Here is a 16,429-nt window from a genome sequence, read left to right as displayed (position 1 = left end):
TTGCCTAATTGTTTTATAATGGAACCTTAAAATGGCCCAATAATTACAACTGTGATTTTTCCAATATCGTCCCATTTACCTTACACAACTACGTCAAACGAGCGAAGACACTATTCATAAAACATTTTGCAAACACTTTTGTGGATATGCTAACATCAGCCTTTAGTTGAGTAAAACCTTTTTTAACACAACAATTTTAACACAACTGTCTTCTTTTCCACTTTTTATCAAAACATTTGTAATGGCAAATACTTTTTAATTTAACATATATTGTCAATTCATTGTGATTTCCAAAAAAAGGGAGTTGGAGTTGGAAGGCTGTTCACACAAACCTCCTGCCCAATAAAACAACGTTAGGAGTTGGTAAAATGTGGTGGGCCTTGTGCGGTTGATGCGCACCTAAAGAGACCGATATTCACCTGCAAATAATGCTTCCAGCTAAAATAAATCCAGAAATATGGCTAAATGGGCACAAATTATCAGTTTGATGACATTTGGACAAAATATAGGCCTATCGTATATTTGTATATGTATATTTGTGCGATAATTTATTTCATTGTGCCCGTTGTTTTGATCCCTGCAACACACAGAGGTAATCATTTATATTTGTAATCTGTAGCCTACCCTGTTAATTGCAAGTATACGTATACCTTTAATTAAGAAGAAAAACTACTTCCCTTATTCTTAGTTTTATGTTATTAGGTTATAGTTGCCCTACACAAAATGATAGCCATATGTCTGGTTTATGGCTCAACAGTAACAAGAGTAATACAACTTGCAGTTTAATATATTTATTTTCACTCCAAAGCACCATAGTTGTAAATATACAGTTTATCCTTAATGTCAGGGATGTAAAGTCACTGAGTAGATACGCAGGTACTCTAGTTAAGTAGAATTTGTTCAGGTAATTGAACTCGATAGCCTATTTCACTTTTTTGAACACATTTCAGAAGTAAATATGGTATTTTCCCTCCACTACATTTATTCAAAAATGTTGTTACTTTGCAGATTTGGATAAATGATGTGAAATAGAATCAACACTTAGGCCTAAATCAGACGTTGGTTACATCTGGAGTAAATTCACAATTTACACTGCGATTAATATACAAAGTCATTAAAACTAGCTGCACCTTTACCAGCTTCATAGCATTCATATGTTTTTGTTTTTATCAAAATATATTATGTATTATTGGGAAATGGGCCATTCTGCAAAACGAGTAGATTTACTTTTGGTAGCCTACTTTAATATATTCAGATGCTATACTTTTCTACTTTGCCTTGAGTAACATTTTGATTGCAGGACTTTGACTTGTAACATAGTATTTTTACAATGTGTTACTTGTACTTTTATTTAAGTACAATATGTTAGTATATTTTCCACCTTTGCCAAATGTACAGTCAGAGACAGACGTATGAGCTTTTCCGACGGACAAATTAAGGCAGTGTAACTCTCGGTAGCTGCCCAGCCCGTCCAGCAGAGGGCGGTGGCGGCCATGTTGCTGACCCTCCACTGATAAATAAAACCACTTCCGCTGCTCCACTACGTCACTACCCTTTCAGCAGCGAGGTGAGTACATCCGAGCAGCGATCTCCTAAACGAAATCTAAAGAAAGTCTGTTTAAATAGTTATTTGTGCAACTTATACACGTGTCTTTGTGCATGATTTTCAACAGTACACGTATATTTTCCTGGGTGTTTTGTGAAAAACCCTGTGTAATAGAGAGACTTGACTGACCTTCACTAGCAAGCTAACAGAGCTAGCAGGAGTCTTTAATATAATGTCAAGGGCCTGGTGTCATTGAATGCCTATGGTCAAACATGTGTTTTCACCATGTCAACTTCTCCATTAGTTATTAAAAAACATTCCTTACAATGTAGCATAGTCTTTTTTCGAAACGTCACTTTCGAAAATGCATTTATACCTGACGCTAACGCAACTTGTCTTTAACAGAAACTGCTATGTGTTTATAACATCACAATGCGCCTTAAATTGCAAACACAACAAGTATGTTTCCCTGTCCAGGCTGCAACAATAATGCACTAATTAATCAATTATTTTTCATCTATATATAGGCTACATATAACCTTTGTGTCAGCAGCAGGTAAATGTCTTCCCATGTATGTCAACCGTAGTATAGCTAACGTAGACGATCACTACATAGTGGCAATTCAGAAGCACTCTTGTCATTATTAAACCTGCTACACATTCTTTACACACAGCCCTGCAATACATCCTACTGTCATTAAGGGTAACATGTTCAGAAACCACTTGAAATCCATATTTCGTTTTTTTTTTAAATATTAATTTTTTTACCCTCACTGATATAAACGGGGTAAAATATTCGCCAGCGATTACAACTTGCAAAATGATCATACACTTTATCAACACCTACCTAAAACACAAGTATTACGTTTCACTTTTGACCTTGTTAGCAGACAAAAGTTCATTCAAAAACTAAGTAAGGGACCTTGAGTTAAGTTTTTTTTTCTCCTGTCAAACTCCCAAATAGCTTCAAGACACATTGAATATCAACATGTATGCAGCTGGGATTTATTGCAGTACTGTACTATAGTATTAGTATTAGCTAGATGTACTTCATTAACTGGCAACTCAGTCTGTGTATATAACAAGAACATAGATTTTTCCGTTGTAGCCTGGTTTATTTTCATGTTTTTTATGGGTTTGATTTGACGAACAAGATTTCCTTCTCCCTTTCAGACATACATAATGGCAGGCCGCCGTGTAGCCGTGAAGGCCATTGACTGGTTGGCGTTTGCCGAGAGGGTCCCACCCAACCAGAAGAGCATGTTCAATGCTCTGAAGACTCGCAGTGATGCCATCGCTGCCAAGTTAGTTTAACACAAACAACAGGCTTAGAATGCTATGCCAAGTCAGCTTGAATCAATTTAGGTCTTATAGTGTTGAACTGTACTTTAGAGAAGTAAACTGTGAAAATGTGGTTTGATGGAGCATAGACAAAATAAATTAAATTGTGCGCTGGGGAAACAAGAAAGTTACATGTGTGAACAGGTGGAGGTGGCGCTTCCTGAGACCACCAATGCTTTGCAAACTATTATGTTTACTTGTGGAAATTAAGTGAGTTATAATTCAAACTCTGACTTGTTTTTAAGGACATTTTGGCCATTTGTTTAAGCAACGCAGCGCAAGTAGGACATGAGCGTGTGTACGTGCACATCAATCATATTGTATTAATAAAGCCCAATGACACTTGTCTAAGGGGGCTTTACAGTGTGTACAAGGAATAGACTCCAGCTGAACTCTTTTTTGGGGGGGGATCCAAGATGTGGACAAAAACAGTTTATTACGTGTATTTGTCATTTTATTATTTTGCTTCTTATATGCATTTTATTGGGTTTCTTATTAGCAATTGATGCAATGGGTTATTAAGTTGTCTCTGCACAGTTATTGTCTTACTCACCTTTTTGATCAACTAGGGAACACATTTGCTTATTCTTAACTGTTAAAAACTCATTTGAATCTTTGATGTCCTCTTGAGTTTGTTTACTGTCCCTATATTGTCTGTTAAACTCCCATTGTCTCTTTGAACCAGACTGAGCTCCCTGCCAGAGACTGCTGCAGCCATTGACTGGAGTTTCTACCGGACCACGGTGGCCAAAGCTGGGATGGTTGATGATTTTGAGAAAAAGGTGAGCTTTACTTGACTGCAGTATTTAACTGATCATGAGCATAATGCAGTCGTTCAATGAAATGTGGGTGTAAGTAAAATCCCACATCTGACACTGGTAGTTGGCTTTACTGAGACCTTTCTACATAATGTAAAACACAATACAGGACCCAAATAAATGGTGAATTCAAAGGATTCTCTAAAGGCAGTAGAATCTGACAAATCTTGGTTTGTCACTGAAGCTTTGTCTTGAAATAACTTATTTTTCTCCTGTAGATTTAATGACTTACAGTGCTATTTGAATAATTGCAGTTTTATGCGTTCCAGTGCTAAATGCAAAATGCTCTTTCGGGGGTAGACATTAAGGGTAATTGTATTATCACTGGCCCTCCGGGCCGGTGGCATTGTATTATCACTGGCCCCACCATTGTAACCACTGGCCCGGAGCATTCGTCCAAAAAAAATCAACTAATAATGAAGAAAATGAACACATTTGTTGCAATAGTAATTTATGCACTAACTACATTACTACTTGTAGGCCTACTACAACATTTGAACAATCAGTTCTTCCTAATTTTCCTCAATTGTTCATATTTGGTTTATTAAAATAATGATATTGTGGTCATTGTTAAAAAATGTCTGCTATTATTATGAGTATTATTATTTGTATAATGCACTTTCTGACTTCCTGTCATTAGGAGTTAGACATGTAATGGCCATGTAATTGATTTGATTAGAACCTTCATTATCCTAAACTGCTGGGACATTTCCCTATAGCCAATACCTTTATATTGTCTACTCTTCACTTACTGTCAGCATAGGTCGGCATTGATGTACAGAGCCGACAAAAGACCTTGTTTATATTGGCATCATATTGAGAGGTGCAGCCAGTGACGGGTCCTAAAACCAGGAAGTAAGCTGCTGGTTCCCTCCACAAAAAGCAATGGAATTTCTCCACAGGGTTTTGGAAAATAGCTGGAAATAAGGTCTGTGGAAAACAAACCTTTTTGATAAATGCACGTTTTGTTCAGCCGGATAATCTCCACATGTCTACCCTACTTTTATAATTTTCGAATCATAAATCTAATCGATAGATTATAAAAGGGTTTTCGGACGCGTCACTGCACCACTAGAAGCCAACTCCATCGATCAAGCTGGCTGAAACGTTCTCTCCCTCTTTTTCTCATACTCCCTGTCACTCTCCTTTAACTCCTCCGGTGACTTTCTTTATTTGAAGAGCCTGCTCTTCAAATAAAGAGCAGGCTCGCGCTGCGCTCCGCAGCAAACAGCTGTTTGCTTTTCACCCAACAACGACAAGCGACTCACGAAACGCTATGATGTAGCGTTGATAAACGAAACAATTTAACTAAATTGCTAGTCAAAATACCAATACCACAGGAAACATTTTTTTTTAACCAATATTTTTAGTGGCCCGAGCAGGCAAGTGGAAAGTACGTTATGCTGGCCCGGGGTGTCTAAATAGTGCTTCCGGGCCAGCGGGCCATTTATAATGTTGAGCCCTGTCTTTTTACACAGTTCCAAGCCCTGCAGATTCCTCAGCCTGTGGACACGCAGACCTCCGCCATCAACGCACAGGAGACTGCAACTGTAAGTGATTACACCTACAACAACGGTATAAAGTTGTATAATTGGTTGACTTTTTATAAAAAGAAAGATCGTTAAACCAACATTGGTAACTGTCATTTTTTTATAAGCACTTAAATGATGTTATTACATGGCTTGGTTGAATACTCAATTCTGATTGGTCAATTCAGAACACGTGACACGTTGTTAAACAGACAGACCGCTGTCAAGCACTTATTGACCGTTGTTAAGGACGCTCACATCTGCACAAACAAGTCCGTTCGATTTAACTGTATACAGTTTGGCCGAAACTAACTGACAAGACAAGAGCGACAAGAAAACAGCGGAGAAGTAACGGGCAGAAACCCTCCTAGACATCAAACGGCGACACATATTCAGTTGCCAGTTACTTTGGCATTAGGGCAGGGATATCTAGATACTTTCCAAGGTTTGACATAATGAATTGTGCTACTTTTAAAGCAAGCAGCGATGTTTTCAAATCTGTAATCAAAAAGCTCCTCAAAAACACTATTGAAGCAGTTCCTGCCGTTGCTACGTTAGTTCAAACAGTAATAACGGACTATTTTTCTTAGCGGATGCATGTCAATTTAAATCAATACATACAACTATTTTTTAAATCAATAAAATCATTTTCTAAATCCATAAAAGCATTTCAATTAATATTGGAAGTCATAACGTTACTTTGTTGAGAATGTGGCCATGTAATAAGCGGGATAATGTGCAGCGACGCGGTCATTATGGGGAAAAGAACACCGACAGGCTGATCAGGAGCCCGACGCGAAGCGGAGGGATCTAGATCGGCGTGAAGGTGACCGCGTCGCTGCACATTATCCCTTACTTAATATACACAATAGTTAATACTAACTAAATCGATCTGACACTGAAAACAAATGAGTTAATTAAAGCAAGGAAAGACAGAAACCAGAACTGGTATTCATTGAAATGTATTATTTGATAGTACCAGCATTATCTGTAGAAGTGTAAGGTCTAATTATTTCATATTTCTCCTACAGGATAAAGATGCTCTAGCCTACATTGAAGCTTCTAAGGGCCGCGTTGCTGAATATGAGAAAGAGGTGAGACATTTGTTGCTAAAACCACTCTTGCACTTTATCAGTAAACCTGCACTTATAACCTTACCGTTTGTTTTCTGCTTCTCTTTTTCTATTCTTCCATGTTTGGTCTCAGCTGGGTAAATTTAAGGACATGATTCCAGTCGATCAGATGACCATCGATGACCTCAACAATTACTTCCCCGAGACCAAATTGGACAAGGAAAAATATCCCTACTGGCCCCACCAGCCCATTGCGAGCCTGTAATCATATTTCTGGCCACTCGCCCATCAATAAAGTTTATGTATTTGGAAGAGAACCATTTGTTTATTTCATTATTTGATGCACATGTTGTTTTCAGTTTCTTCACTGTTATTTTGACAATAAGACCAGTAACAGCAACCTGTGATACTATAGTTTGAGCCCACAGGGGGAGCGATATAAAGGCTTCTTGCTAACATGTTGACTTGCAGAATAATGCTATCCTCTTGGGTTTATATCTGTAGCCAGTACCACTGTACGATAATATATGTTTTCAAGGCTTAAGCTATTGAGCTTGTATAGTAATACATAAATACATTACCTAAGAGTTGTTGGCTAATTTAATAAGTAGACGTGTTGATGAAGATCTCTGAGTACAGAGGTTGGGTATATAAAGTAATTTACCTTTATTATCTGTGATCAGTAATATAAAGCTTCAATTAAATTCACATAGTGTTTTGTATGTTCGAACTTGCCAGTGTGTCTCATGTCGAAGTCCGAATAAAACGCTCAAAAGTTTACCTGCAGTTATAAACAAATGCAATAAGTCCTGATGTTACCCAATCGGGGATGTACTGGCTGTCGTCCTCAAACATGATTGGAAACTCACTATTTATTTACATGTATGTGGGTGGAATATACACCATTCCCCAAAAATAGGCGTTTTGATTGGCCCATCTTTACAGCTTCTCAGTTGATGATTGGCTACGATTCTGGTGGAAGGAAAACGGGAGGGGCTTCATCCGTGATTTCCCTTGTATGTTATTTGAGTCAGTGCCGATTGACGGGAGTCTATCAGATCAGGTAAATGCATTCTTGAAACGGCTATGTATTATTTGATGACATATAGTTAGTATGACAAATGTAAGCTCACGGTCGTGTCATTTATTGACCGTTTTATTTTCGCGTTTGTGTTTACCGGGCAGTGAAAACGGGCCACCCCTTCAAGTGTGTGTCAATACCGGTATGATTGCTGCTGCGGAGGTCAAAAAGACAACCCAAATGTTATTCAACATAAATTATGGCTTTGAGGTGCTTTACTTCCACATCCGCGATGATGACCACAGGAAACAGACATCAGTAGCATCGAAAGCTAGCTAACGTTACGGTTACCCAGTGACAGCGCTAGCCGCAGGGATTACGATATGGATGGGACATTCAGGCAGGTGCCCTCTGCCCTGGACGCTGGAGAGATATTGTGATTGCTATATTCAACCCACGAATCTTACGAAATACTAACAATACTACCACATTTGCTTAACGTTTCCCAAGGCTGAAATCACACATTTAACACTTGTCCGAATATAAACAATAAGGCCTAACTATATCTATGTATCCACAATCCCTTGTGTGCTTCCTTTGCCTGTTAGCTAGTTTAGCTAACTGTACACCACTGCGTCAAACACTCAACATCAATACACCCATGCGAGTAGCCTATACGAACTACTGCTGCGAATTAGCAATATTTCGTGTCGTAGCTTGAGGTTTATTGGTTGAAAATTATACTATTTTCTAGTTTTCTGTTAAGTGGTTCCCCGCGTTTCATATGTGTTTACAACTGAACAACCCTGCCATGGGATTTACGAGATGTCAGTCAACACCTCTGTGAAGTGTACAACTATTTGGGCAGGGGGAATTATGAGATCATGTCAACCTCTGAGTTGACCGTGGTCAGAAGTTTGCTGATGCCTGTATGTTGTTGTGTTATGTTGTCTTTTCTTATAGTGTTATTAAAATATGTCTCCATAAAGTGTGAAGTGTACAGTTGGCTAAACCTTCAGGGTCAAAGGTGATAGTCCAGCACAGTGTTAAAAGTAGCACATTCAACCAAATACATGTTCCTCTGTGGTTGTCTTCTTGCACCGGCACTGTAAAATCCTTCAAATGTGGATATAGTGCAGAGTCACAGTAATGGCTTTACCTTGTGGTAGACATGTTCCAGCCATACATATTCCTAAAAGAGGGTTTAAAATGCATCATCATACAGGCACGTTTTTGTGAATATCATGGCCTGAAGGGTGTATTGTGTTAGGTGAAAACAGACATGGCTGTGTTACTAGTTGGCCCAGGTCTGCCCATGGACTGAAGAGTCAACACTAGCTTCATTGTACATAGAGGACAATGAGAATAGGCCTGCATGGAGAGAGGCACTGCTAGGAGGCTAATGCGTTGCTTATAGTCTAATTTCCGGGGATAACAGGCCTGTGCTTTTCTTACAGTTGTATCACCGCACTTGATGCTATATACAGAGAAAAGAGAGACAATCTGAGGCAAAGTGTAATGTGAAGCAACATGTTTTGAGTAATAGCAAGTACGTTTTGTTACATCGCTTGCTGCGATAGCCGACTCTGCTACAAGAGGCAGAGTAAGACAGAGCACTACATATAACAGTTATATCCCAACATCTACAAGCTTGTTTTTGGAAAGGCAATTTTAAAAATAGTAACATATTTCATAAATATGACTCACTGCCTGCCCACTGCTGACATTTGGCTGGTGTTGATTTTGCACTCAAAGCATGGTGACAGCTTTCAGTGTCAAACACACTTTTCTTATAATTTACTTTGTTTATTAATTTGCACTCAGCATTAAAAGACCACTTGTATACGAGAATGTCATTAACAATTTCTGAAAAAGAATGAAGACCATATTATAACCTTTTTATGATTATCAATATTGGAAGATTAAGTCACATGTTGTAATTTTCAAATGCACTTTAATATAATATATTTTGGTTATAAATAAGTGTGCTTGAAGCTGTGATTCCCTCGCAGCAGCCTCCTGTTCTGTTTGTGTGTGACTCACAGGGGTACTTCATGTAACATGACACTGCATCCTCACCCTTTCACTGATTCATCCATGCAGCAGTTCAGCCACCCTCTCTCAGCCACAGATGTTATAGATTTCAGCAGTAAATACATCAGACAAGGGATGCAGCTGATGCCAGTCTGTGTTGTTACCTCATATTCAGTCTGGACAATGTTGGGACATTGCTGGTATTATTGGCATATGTTCTTTAATAAACCTTTTAACAGTCAATATGAGCACAAAACATCATTATTTTACATTGAATGTCAGGTAAGAGCTGAAGTCTTCAATAAATTGATGGCTTTTAATTGTAAAAACTGAAGTGACGGTAATTGGAAATTCAGTCAGTTTTAGGCACACATACTAAAAGAAAAACATTAAACATTGAACCGTCTTCCTAAATGAAATGATAAGCATCTTTTCTTTGTTTAATTTAATTGTGAAGTGACATTTATGAAGCTGATGGACATTTGTTTTGCTATTCCTAATTACTTTTTTTTGAAGGATTTATTTAATTACCAGTTAAATTGATGTTTATCAAAGGGCTGTAGATAATCATTCTTGATAATTTTGCCGTAAAATTACTGAAAAAGACATTGATTGTCAAAAATAATAATCAAATAAACAACTTAACATTAGTTGCAGGCCAACTGTTAGTTCTGAAGTTAGTCATTTTATTAGCAGTATACACCAAGAGCAACTGAAGTACAGTGTTTATAAGTCAATGCATTATAATGTAATGCCAGAGGAGATGCAATCACTATACAATATCCTTATTTACCAATATGAACATGCACTAAAACATCTTTAAATACTTAAGACACAGAACAAAGAGGCTTGTTGTAACTTCTACGCCTATGGTAATGTATTTTCTCTAATGGTCTTGAAGTGTTGGCTATTAGCCGTGAGACGCTTTCTTGTTTAGAGTCTTCTTCGCTCTGCTGCTGTATCCTACTTTGTATGCCCTCAGCACACATGGAGTGTCTTGTTAGCCCAATAGTTTACCCTCCAGCCTCACTTCTGCTGGTGTAGGAGTGGGAAATCGGTGGACCTCAACGAGCTAAGCTAGCATAGCTGTTTATTTGTTCATAGACAGTGAATGAAGCTTGTGTCCCAGCTCCAGCACATAAGCCTGTGTCAGCTGAATCCATCTGTAGATGTGGGCAGAGAGGTGGTATGTAGCCATCCTCAATGAACTTTGGGAATTATTGCCTCAGCACAATGTCACAGTTATCAGAGGCAGAGACATCGAGCTGCCGGCTATAGGGAAACCTCTCCATTAACCGCAATTTCTTACACTTCTTACACATATTAAAATACATTGTATTGCACTGTCGGTGGAGCCTGTGACCTAAGATTTTCATCGTCATAACTACACTGTAGCTATGTACGTATGACTAATAAAAGCCTTGAACCTTGAACATGCTCACAGCAGGTTTAAAAAAAGAGAAATTGTACAGGAAAACTATGCCTACAAACACTTTTTTATTATGCTGCCCTAAATGCTTTCTCTGAATCCCCAATATAAGCGCCACAGATGAATTGGGACAGTAAGGAAATCATTCTGGGATAAAAAGAGGGGAAGGGGTTACCATCTGGAACATTTTTCTATCTGTTATCTCGATAGCTTGCTGTGTGTGTGTCAGAGACTTAGCCTTGGCCATTGTCCTCCCTCGTGTGCTGCTGTAGGATGCAATAATTTGATCCCTCTCTGATTCTAATACTCGGTTAAAGGGATTTTAAGTAGAGATTAAGTCTGTTTCAACCAGACAATTGAGAATATAAACAGTTGTTTTTTAATCCCCTGCTTCATATTCTCTTTCTGGTTAAACACGTATTTTTCTTTACAGCAGCTTAAAGCAAGTACGTGTTTGTTTGTGTGCATGTATGTCCCTTGTTACAATGTTACATTTTCCTAATAGGAGTACAAACTGTGCTGAGGTAATTGTGTAGTTCACAATGAGAAAGCTCTAAATAGCCAGTGAGTGGATGTTTGTTAATGTTAAGTACTACTACTACTGTGACATGCCAAAAGGTCAGTTTTGTAATCATGTTTGTCTTTGTTTCCAGTGGCCGTTGATGGACCATCCCTATGAAGAAACAGGGTGACAATGGGACAGAGTACCTCAGAACAAGAGGTCCAAGGAGACACGCAAGAGGTTGGTTTTTCACTAGATGACGTATATGCATATTTAATAATAAAACAAAACAAAGTGAGCAATCAAGTTTAGCTACAACATAGTAAATATACCATGTGCCAATAGAAGTCAGTAAGTGGACTAACATAAATTGTATAGCTGTCATCCTTTGTAAGGGTGAAGTGAAATGCCTGTTTCAGACACACAGACGATCAGTCACAAGTTGTACATATACAACGTGAACAGACACAAATCTTACACAAAAGTCCACAAGCACAAAAGACTGCACAAGCATCCTATATATTAGTTAATGAAAACGTGCATTTAGGTTACATGTTATGACCCAATCACAGCACAGCACACAATAGCAGCTTATAACAGCAAACTGCTGTACCGGCAAACTCAACATTGACCTGATGAATTTGGCTGCTAAACTCAAATTCAAACCCCAGATCATAATATTCCCATAAGGAAGAAGCCCTTCTTTTATTTGTAGTTTATTTTCATAAATCAAGTTTTAGCATACATTTGATTTATGGCTGACTGTTAGCTTCAAATCAAATCAAGTTTTATTTATATAGCACATTTTTAAAAACGATTTTTGGTCGATAATAAAAATACTTTGCAATGAGGACACTTTACAACAAATACAACGGCACAGTTTGTGCAGAATATCAGTATGAGAAAACGACACCCTCTGTGCTTAGACCCTCACATCGTACAAGGAAAGACTTCCAGAGAAAACCCCACAGTTTAAAGGGAAACATGGGAGAAACCTCAGGGAGAGCAACAGAGCTTGCAAGTCTAATACATTGCAAATGCTCCTGCTTTGAAAATAACTTTCCCAGACATTAGCCCTACGATGTACATGATAAAGCGTCTCTAAATCGACCCAAAACTAAGAAGAATGGCCAGATCTGTAAGGCTCGGTCTGAACTTAACATGACAAATATTTTCTCTTAATGAGAATTCTAAGCAAACATTATGAAAATAAATATAATAACCTAAAGCTAGAAATTGATCCTATTCAATTTGTTCTGATAATCAACCCATCACTTCCTGTTATGTGACGTATTGTGATTTTGTGACACGCATAGCTCTTCATGTTAAGATTTCCACTAGTGTTTTAGTAACAGACTTTCAATTGATAGGAGACACCACCTTTAAACTGTGAATTGCCCACGTGAACACTTTCCACACTTACACTTGGATTCACAAACTACATTGCATTTCTGTGTGCACATCCTGCCTGTGCACTCATTGAATATTCCCCAGTGCCTTTTACTGCCTTAGCCCCTCACACTAATCAATATCCACTGATAACAGACATGTGTTGTCTTTGGCTGTCAGCCAGAACACTAAAAACATATTACTCTTGCACACTCATACTGGAGTGAAACAAACAAGCTTATCTTGGCTACAGGATCTCCACTCCCTGAACTGACAGTCTTGTTTAGAGAATTACTTAGTTCAATGTTTGCTGAACTTTACTGATAAAAAGTTATTCATCAAGCTAAAAGGAAAATCTACTCAGTTTTATAAGAGTATTCTTCCTCTGTGTAGTTGCTGGGAGGCAATGCCCATGAATAGGAACAAACCATTTTGATCCTTTTCTTTCTTTCATGCTTTGTTGCGGTCTGTCTCTCCCTGCCTCGCATAAATCCAGCTCCATCAGTTTTCATTATGTCTTGTCGTCATCTCATGGGGCCTTGTTTGTAGGTAGTGAGGCTACACCCTCTATAGCAGCACAAGACCATATTACCCCGTACATCCACATGTGACTGAATAAAACAAATCCATCAGCTATTTCAAGGTCAAACTACATTAAAAAGAAAAAGTGTATTCAAAGCAACACTGGATTGACCCACATTAGGGGGGGCCATGGGTCATGTGAAAACGTTATCTTGTAGAGTGATCAGCAGACTGTGACCTTTCTGTAGGAATCCAGATGAGTCAGATGTTGATGTGATTTTTTTCCCTATCTTTATTATCAGGTCCAGTCCGTCCCCACTGACATAAACAATGGACCAAGCGAAGCTGATACAACACCTGCTTTATTTGAGGAAGCAAACGTGAGTTTTTAAACCTCTACTTTTTTGAAAATACAGGGTTTTTTGAACATTACTGTTGTTCTGGATCAAAAATAGTTTCATCTGGGTGTTTCATATGTAGTAGGACCTCGCCCCTAGGGCCGGGTAATATAAGTTATGATACATCAATGTTGTGATGGGAGACTAGAAATAGATATCTGGATATTGCAAAAGTTTATTTTCAACCCTGAATTACAATAAATGGATGTACTTTAACTTTGTATTTTGTACTGAATGTACTGGACTGTTCGAACTGTTCTATTATTTGACTTATATCAACATAACTGATATTTATTAATTATTACATCGTCTTAATATTTTCTTAAAGCAGTTGTCAACCATTACAATATTGTTGCAGCTGTAGCCATTGGGTATGCTATTAAAGCGGCTGCTTGTAATCCTCTGTGTTTTTCTGTTACACTAGGATGGGTTTAATAACATCAAGACATTTGTTGAGGAGGAACTACAGTCGAGCATGGTAAGTGCAGCAAATTTGATTAATGCCATACATGTTTTACCATAGATAGCCAGAAAATATAATGTAGCTCTCTAGTATTTAGAAAGCACAAAGATATAGATGATTTAATAAAGTCATTCTTCGACCTTACAAACATCAAAGTAAATATAATATAAGTGAATCAGTCATTAGATTTTGTCAGCTTTTGACCTTGTAAACACATCCACTCTCCTCTTCTCTTCTTCTTTTCTGTGCAGATGGTGGGGATGGTGATTGGTGCGGGCATCGCCATAGTGCTCATCGCCATCCTCATCTTCTTCATCTTGCGAAGGATCCAGCTTCGAAGTCAGTATCTGCTAAGAATCCAATCTCACCATGCATTGAGAACATGTAAAAATAGTCAGGAAAAATAAGTATGTATTTTGAAGGTTTTATGTTATTTCTTATTTTTCAGACATAGAAGCTCAGCAGGCCCCCAAATACCGCTTTCGCAAGAGGGACAAAGTAATGTTCTACGGCCGAAAGATCATGCGTAAAGTGAGTGTTTGGATGACAGAAAATGATAATGCTCTAAGCAAGCCTGCAAGTCTGTGTTGTAGTTATCACAGGCTGCTTTTGGCAATATATAAGGGCTATTTTTATAACCAACATGTCTCTCAACAGGTCTCACAGTCTACCTCTTCCCTGGTGGGTACATCCTCTTCCTCTCGGCCGCGCCTAAAGAAGAAGCAGAAGATGCTCAACATTGCCAAAAAGTAAATAAGAAAGCTTTCTCTTAACAACAGAAACACTTCTACTGAAAGTTCACTGTAAGAAGTTCACACACTTTCCCATCCCCTCCTCATATCACACTGTCCTTCTGCTGTGCAGGATCCTGCGCTTCAAGAAGGAGGTGCCAATCCTGCAGGCCAAGGAGCCCCCTCCCTCAGTGCTGGAGGCGGACCTCACTGAGTTTGATGTGGCCAACTCACACCTCCCCTCTGAGGTGCTGTACATGCTCAAAAATGTCCGGTAGGTTTATCTCCTTTTATCATGTCTATGATTGTTTTATTTTTAGGGGAGTTCATCTTCAACTTATTTTTAATACTTGAAAAAGTGATATTATATGATTCACATGCCAAATGGTCACATTTATTCATTCAAAACAAAAACACAAATACACCTTTTTTCTTAAAATGTAATTTTTTCAAAAACATTTTATTTCTCTAAATGATGCTAATTTCAAAATCAATTGTACAAAGAAAATCTGTAAAACTAGAATCATGTTAATACTCTTCTAGGTTTTCTTCTGACAGTAATGCTTGACACCGCACAATCCTTCACTTGCTAAAACATGTCTGTCCACTACAGAGTTGAATTACTTGATTGAACTCCTGTGAGGCACGAGACATGCCTTTAAGCTGCAGTTACCTAGCAAACTGTGTTCATTAAACATCCCTCATAGCTACACATAATGAAGAAAAAGCATTTGAAACATACAATCATTACTGATTAGTTCACACATGACCTCCCTGTCTTCATTGCAGTGTGCTGGGTCACTTTGAGAAGCCCCTCTTCCTGGAGCTGTGTAAACACATGGTGTTTGTGCAGTACCAACAAGGGGAGTACGTCTTCAGGCCGGGACAGCCTGACAGCAGCATCTACGTGGTTCAGGATGGAAAACTAGAATTGTGCCTTACTGGAGCGGTATGCCTTGCTGATTGTTCATTGACTCAGGCTGCGGCCACACGAGGACGAAAACGGCTAAACGCATAGGATTAACGCAATCGCAAAAAAGCTTCCGTCCACACGCAATAGTTATCCGGATAGTGTCTGTCCACACGAGACCGCTCCGTTTAGCTCCAACCGCTGGAGAAGCTGCAGTACATATGCAGGAGCCTCTACGTGGCGCTGTAACTTCCTCCACAAAAGCAGCGAAGAAGAAGAAGGTTGTCATGGTTGCCCTTCTGTTTATTCTCCGTGGTGGGGGCCGAGGGAACCGGGCAGAGTTTTTCGCCAGTCAACGTCTATTAAAGTTTAAATCTTCCGGACAAAATTATAAAAGTGCCGATCAAAGGTCTTCTTTGTTATTTATTGAGCTTTAAAACAAATGAATAACGACTCTATATATTATAATAATAAAATACACGGAGCCTCTCTTTTTCCTCCCTCTCTTCAGACAGCGTCAGTGTCTGTTTCATGCAGCAGCTGATCCAGTAATGAGTGACCCGGCCGACAGTAAAAATAAACATATTTATAACTAGTTTAGGGAGTTTGAGAGGCAATTAAAATAGCTAAGGGTGATGATCTGACTTGAAGTGTGTGTTTTGCTGCAGCGGGAGGAGCTGCAGGTGAGCAGAGCTGCGTGTCTCCGTCCTGTCAGATTAGACT

The 16,429-nt window shown here is 38.7% G+C and overlaps 2 protein-coding genes and 1 long non-coding RNA gene across 5 annotated transcripts in view; 2 read left to right on the top strand and 1 right to left on the bottom strand.

The window, feature by feature from the left end:
• The window catches only part of LOC139434510 (uncharacterized), a 385,392-nt gene that overhangs the window by 335,819 nt on the left and 33,144 nt on the right, over positions 1-16,429 (bottom strand). The gene's annotated exons all lie outside the window — the stretch shown is intronic.
• Positions 1,494-6,624, top strand: atp5pd (ATP synthase peripheral stalk subunit d). The gene is made up of 6 exons (XM_034112089.2): positions 1,494-1,567; positions 2,720-2,850; positions 3,573-3,669; positions 5,184-5,255; positions 6,266-6,328; positions 6,441-6,624. Exons 2-6 carry the CDS (start codon positions 2,729-2,731, stop codon positions 6,570-6,572), a joined length of 486 nt encoding a protein of 161 aa, XP_033967980.1. The 5' UTR covers positions 1,494-1,567; positions 2,720-2,728; the 3' UTR covers positions 6,573-6,624.
• Positions 7,290-16,429, top strand: part of pnpla6 (patatin-like phospholipase domain containing 6) — a 32,313-nt gene continuing 23,173 nt past the window's right edge. For all 3 annotated transcript variants that reach the window (XM_034111917.1, XM_034111981.1, XM_034111836.1), the window contains exons 1-9: positions 7,290-7,370; positions 11,445-11,533; positions 13,507-13,584; positions 14,027-14,080; positions 14,317-14,404; positions 14,514-14,596; positions 14,723-14,814; positions 14,930-15,070; positions 15,586-15,745. In XM_034111917.1, the coding sequence (XP_033967808.1) occupies positions 11,486-11,533; positions 13,507-13,584; positions 14,027-14,080; positions 14,317-14,404; positions 14,514-14,596; positions 14,723-14,814; positions 14,930-15,070; positions 15,586-15,745 (744 nt within the window). In that variant the 5' untranslated portion in view covers positions 7,290-7,370; positions 11,445-11,485. The remainder of the gene's footprint in view (positions 7,371-11,444; positions 11,534-13,506; positions 13,585-14,026; positions 14,081-14,316; positions 14,405-14,513; positions 14,597-14,722; positions 14,815-14,929; positions 15,071-15,585; positions 15,746-16,429) is intronic.

This window comes from Pseudochaenichthys georgianus, chromosome 1, assembly GCF_902827115.2.
Source record: "Pseudochaenichthys georgianus chromosome 1, fPseGeo1.2, whole genome shotgun sequence".
NCBI classification, from domain to species: Eukaryota; Metazoa; Chordata; class Actinopteri; order Perciformes; family Channichthyidae; genus Pseudochaenichthys; species Pseudochaenichthys georgianus.
Note: the sequence above shows the minus strand (reverse complement) of the source record. Positions and strands in the feature narration are given on the sequence as shown.

What these genes read in the sequence shown, in the direction of transcription:
- atp5pd (XM_034112089.2), top strand. Translation starts at nt 2,729, where the DNA reads ATGGCAGGCCGCCGTGTAGCCGTGAAGGCCATTGACTGGTTGGCGTTT. An exon ending in AGTGATGCCATCGCTGCCAA is followed by an intron (nt 2,851 to 3,572) that starts GTTAGTTTAACA and finishes TCTTTGAACCAG; the next exon opens with ACTGAGCTCCCTGCCAGAGA. An exon ending in TTGCTGAATATGAGAAAGAG is followed by an intron (nt 6,329 to 6,440) that starts GTGAGACATTTG and finishes GTTTGGTCTCAG; the next exon opens with CTGGGTAAATTTAAGGACAT.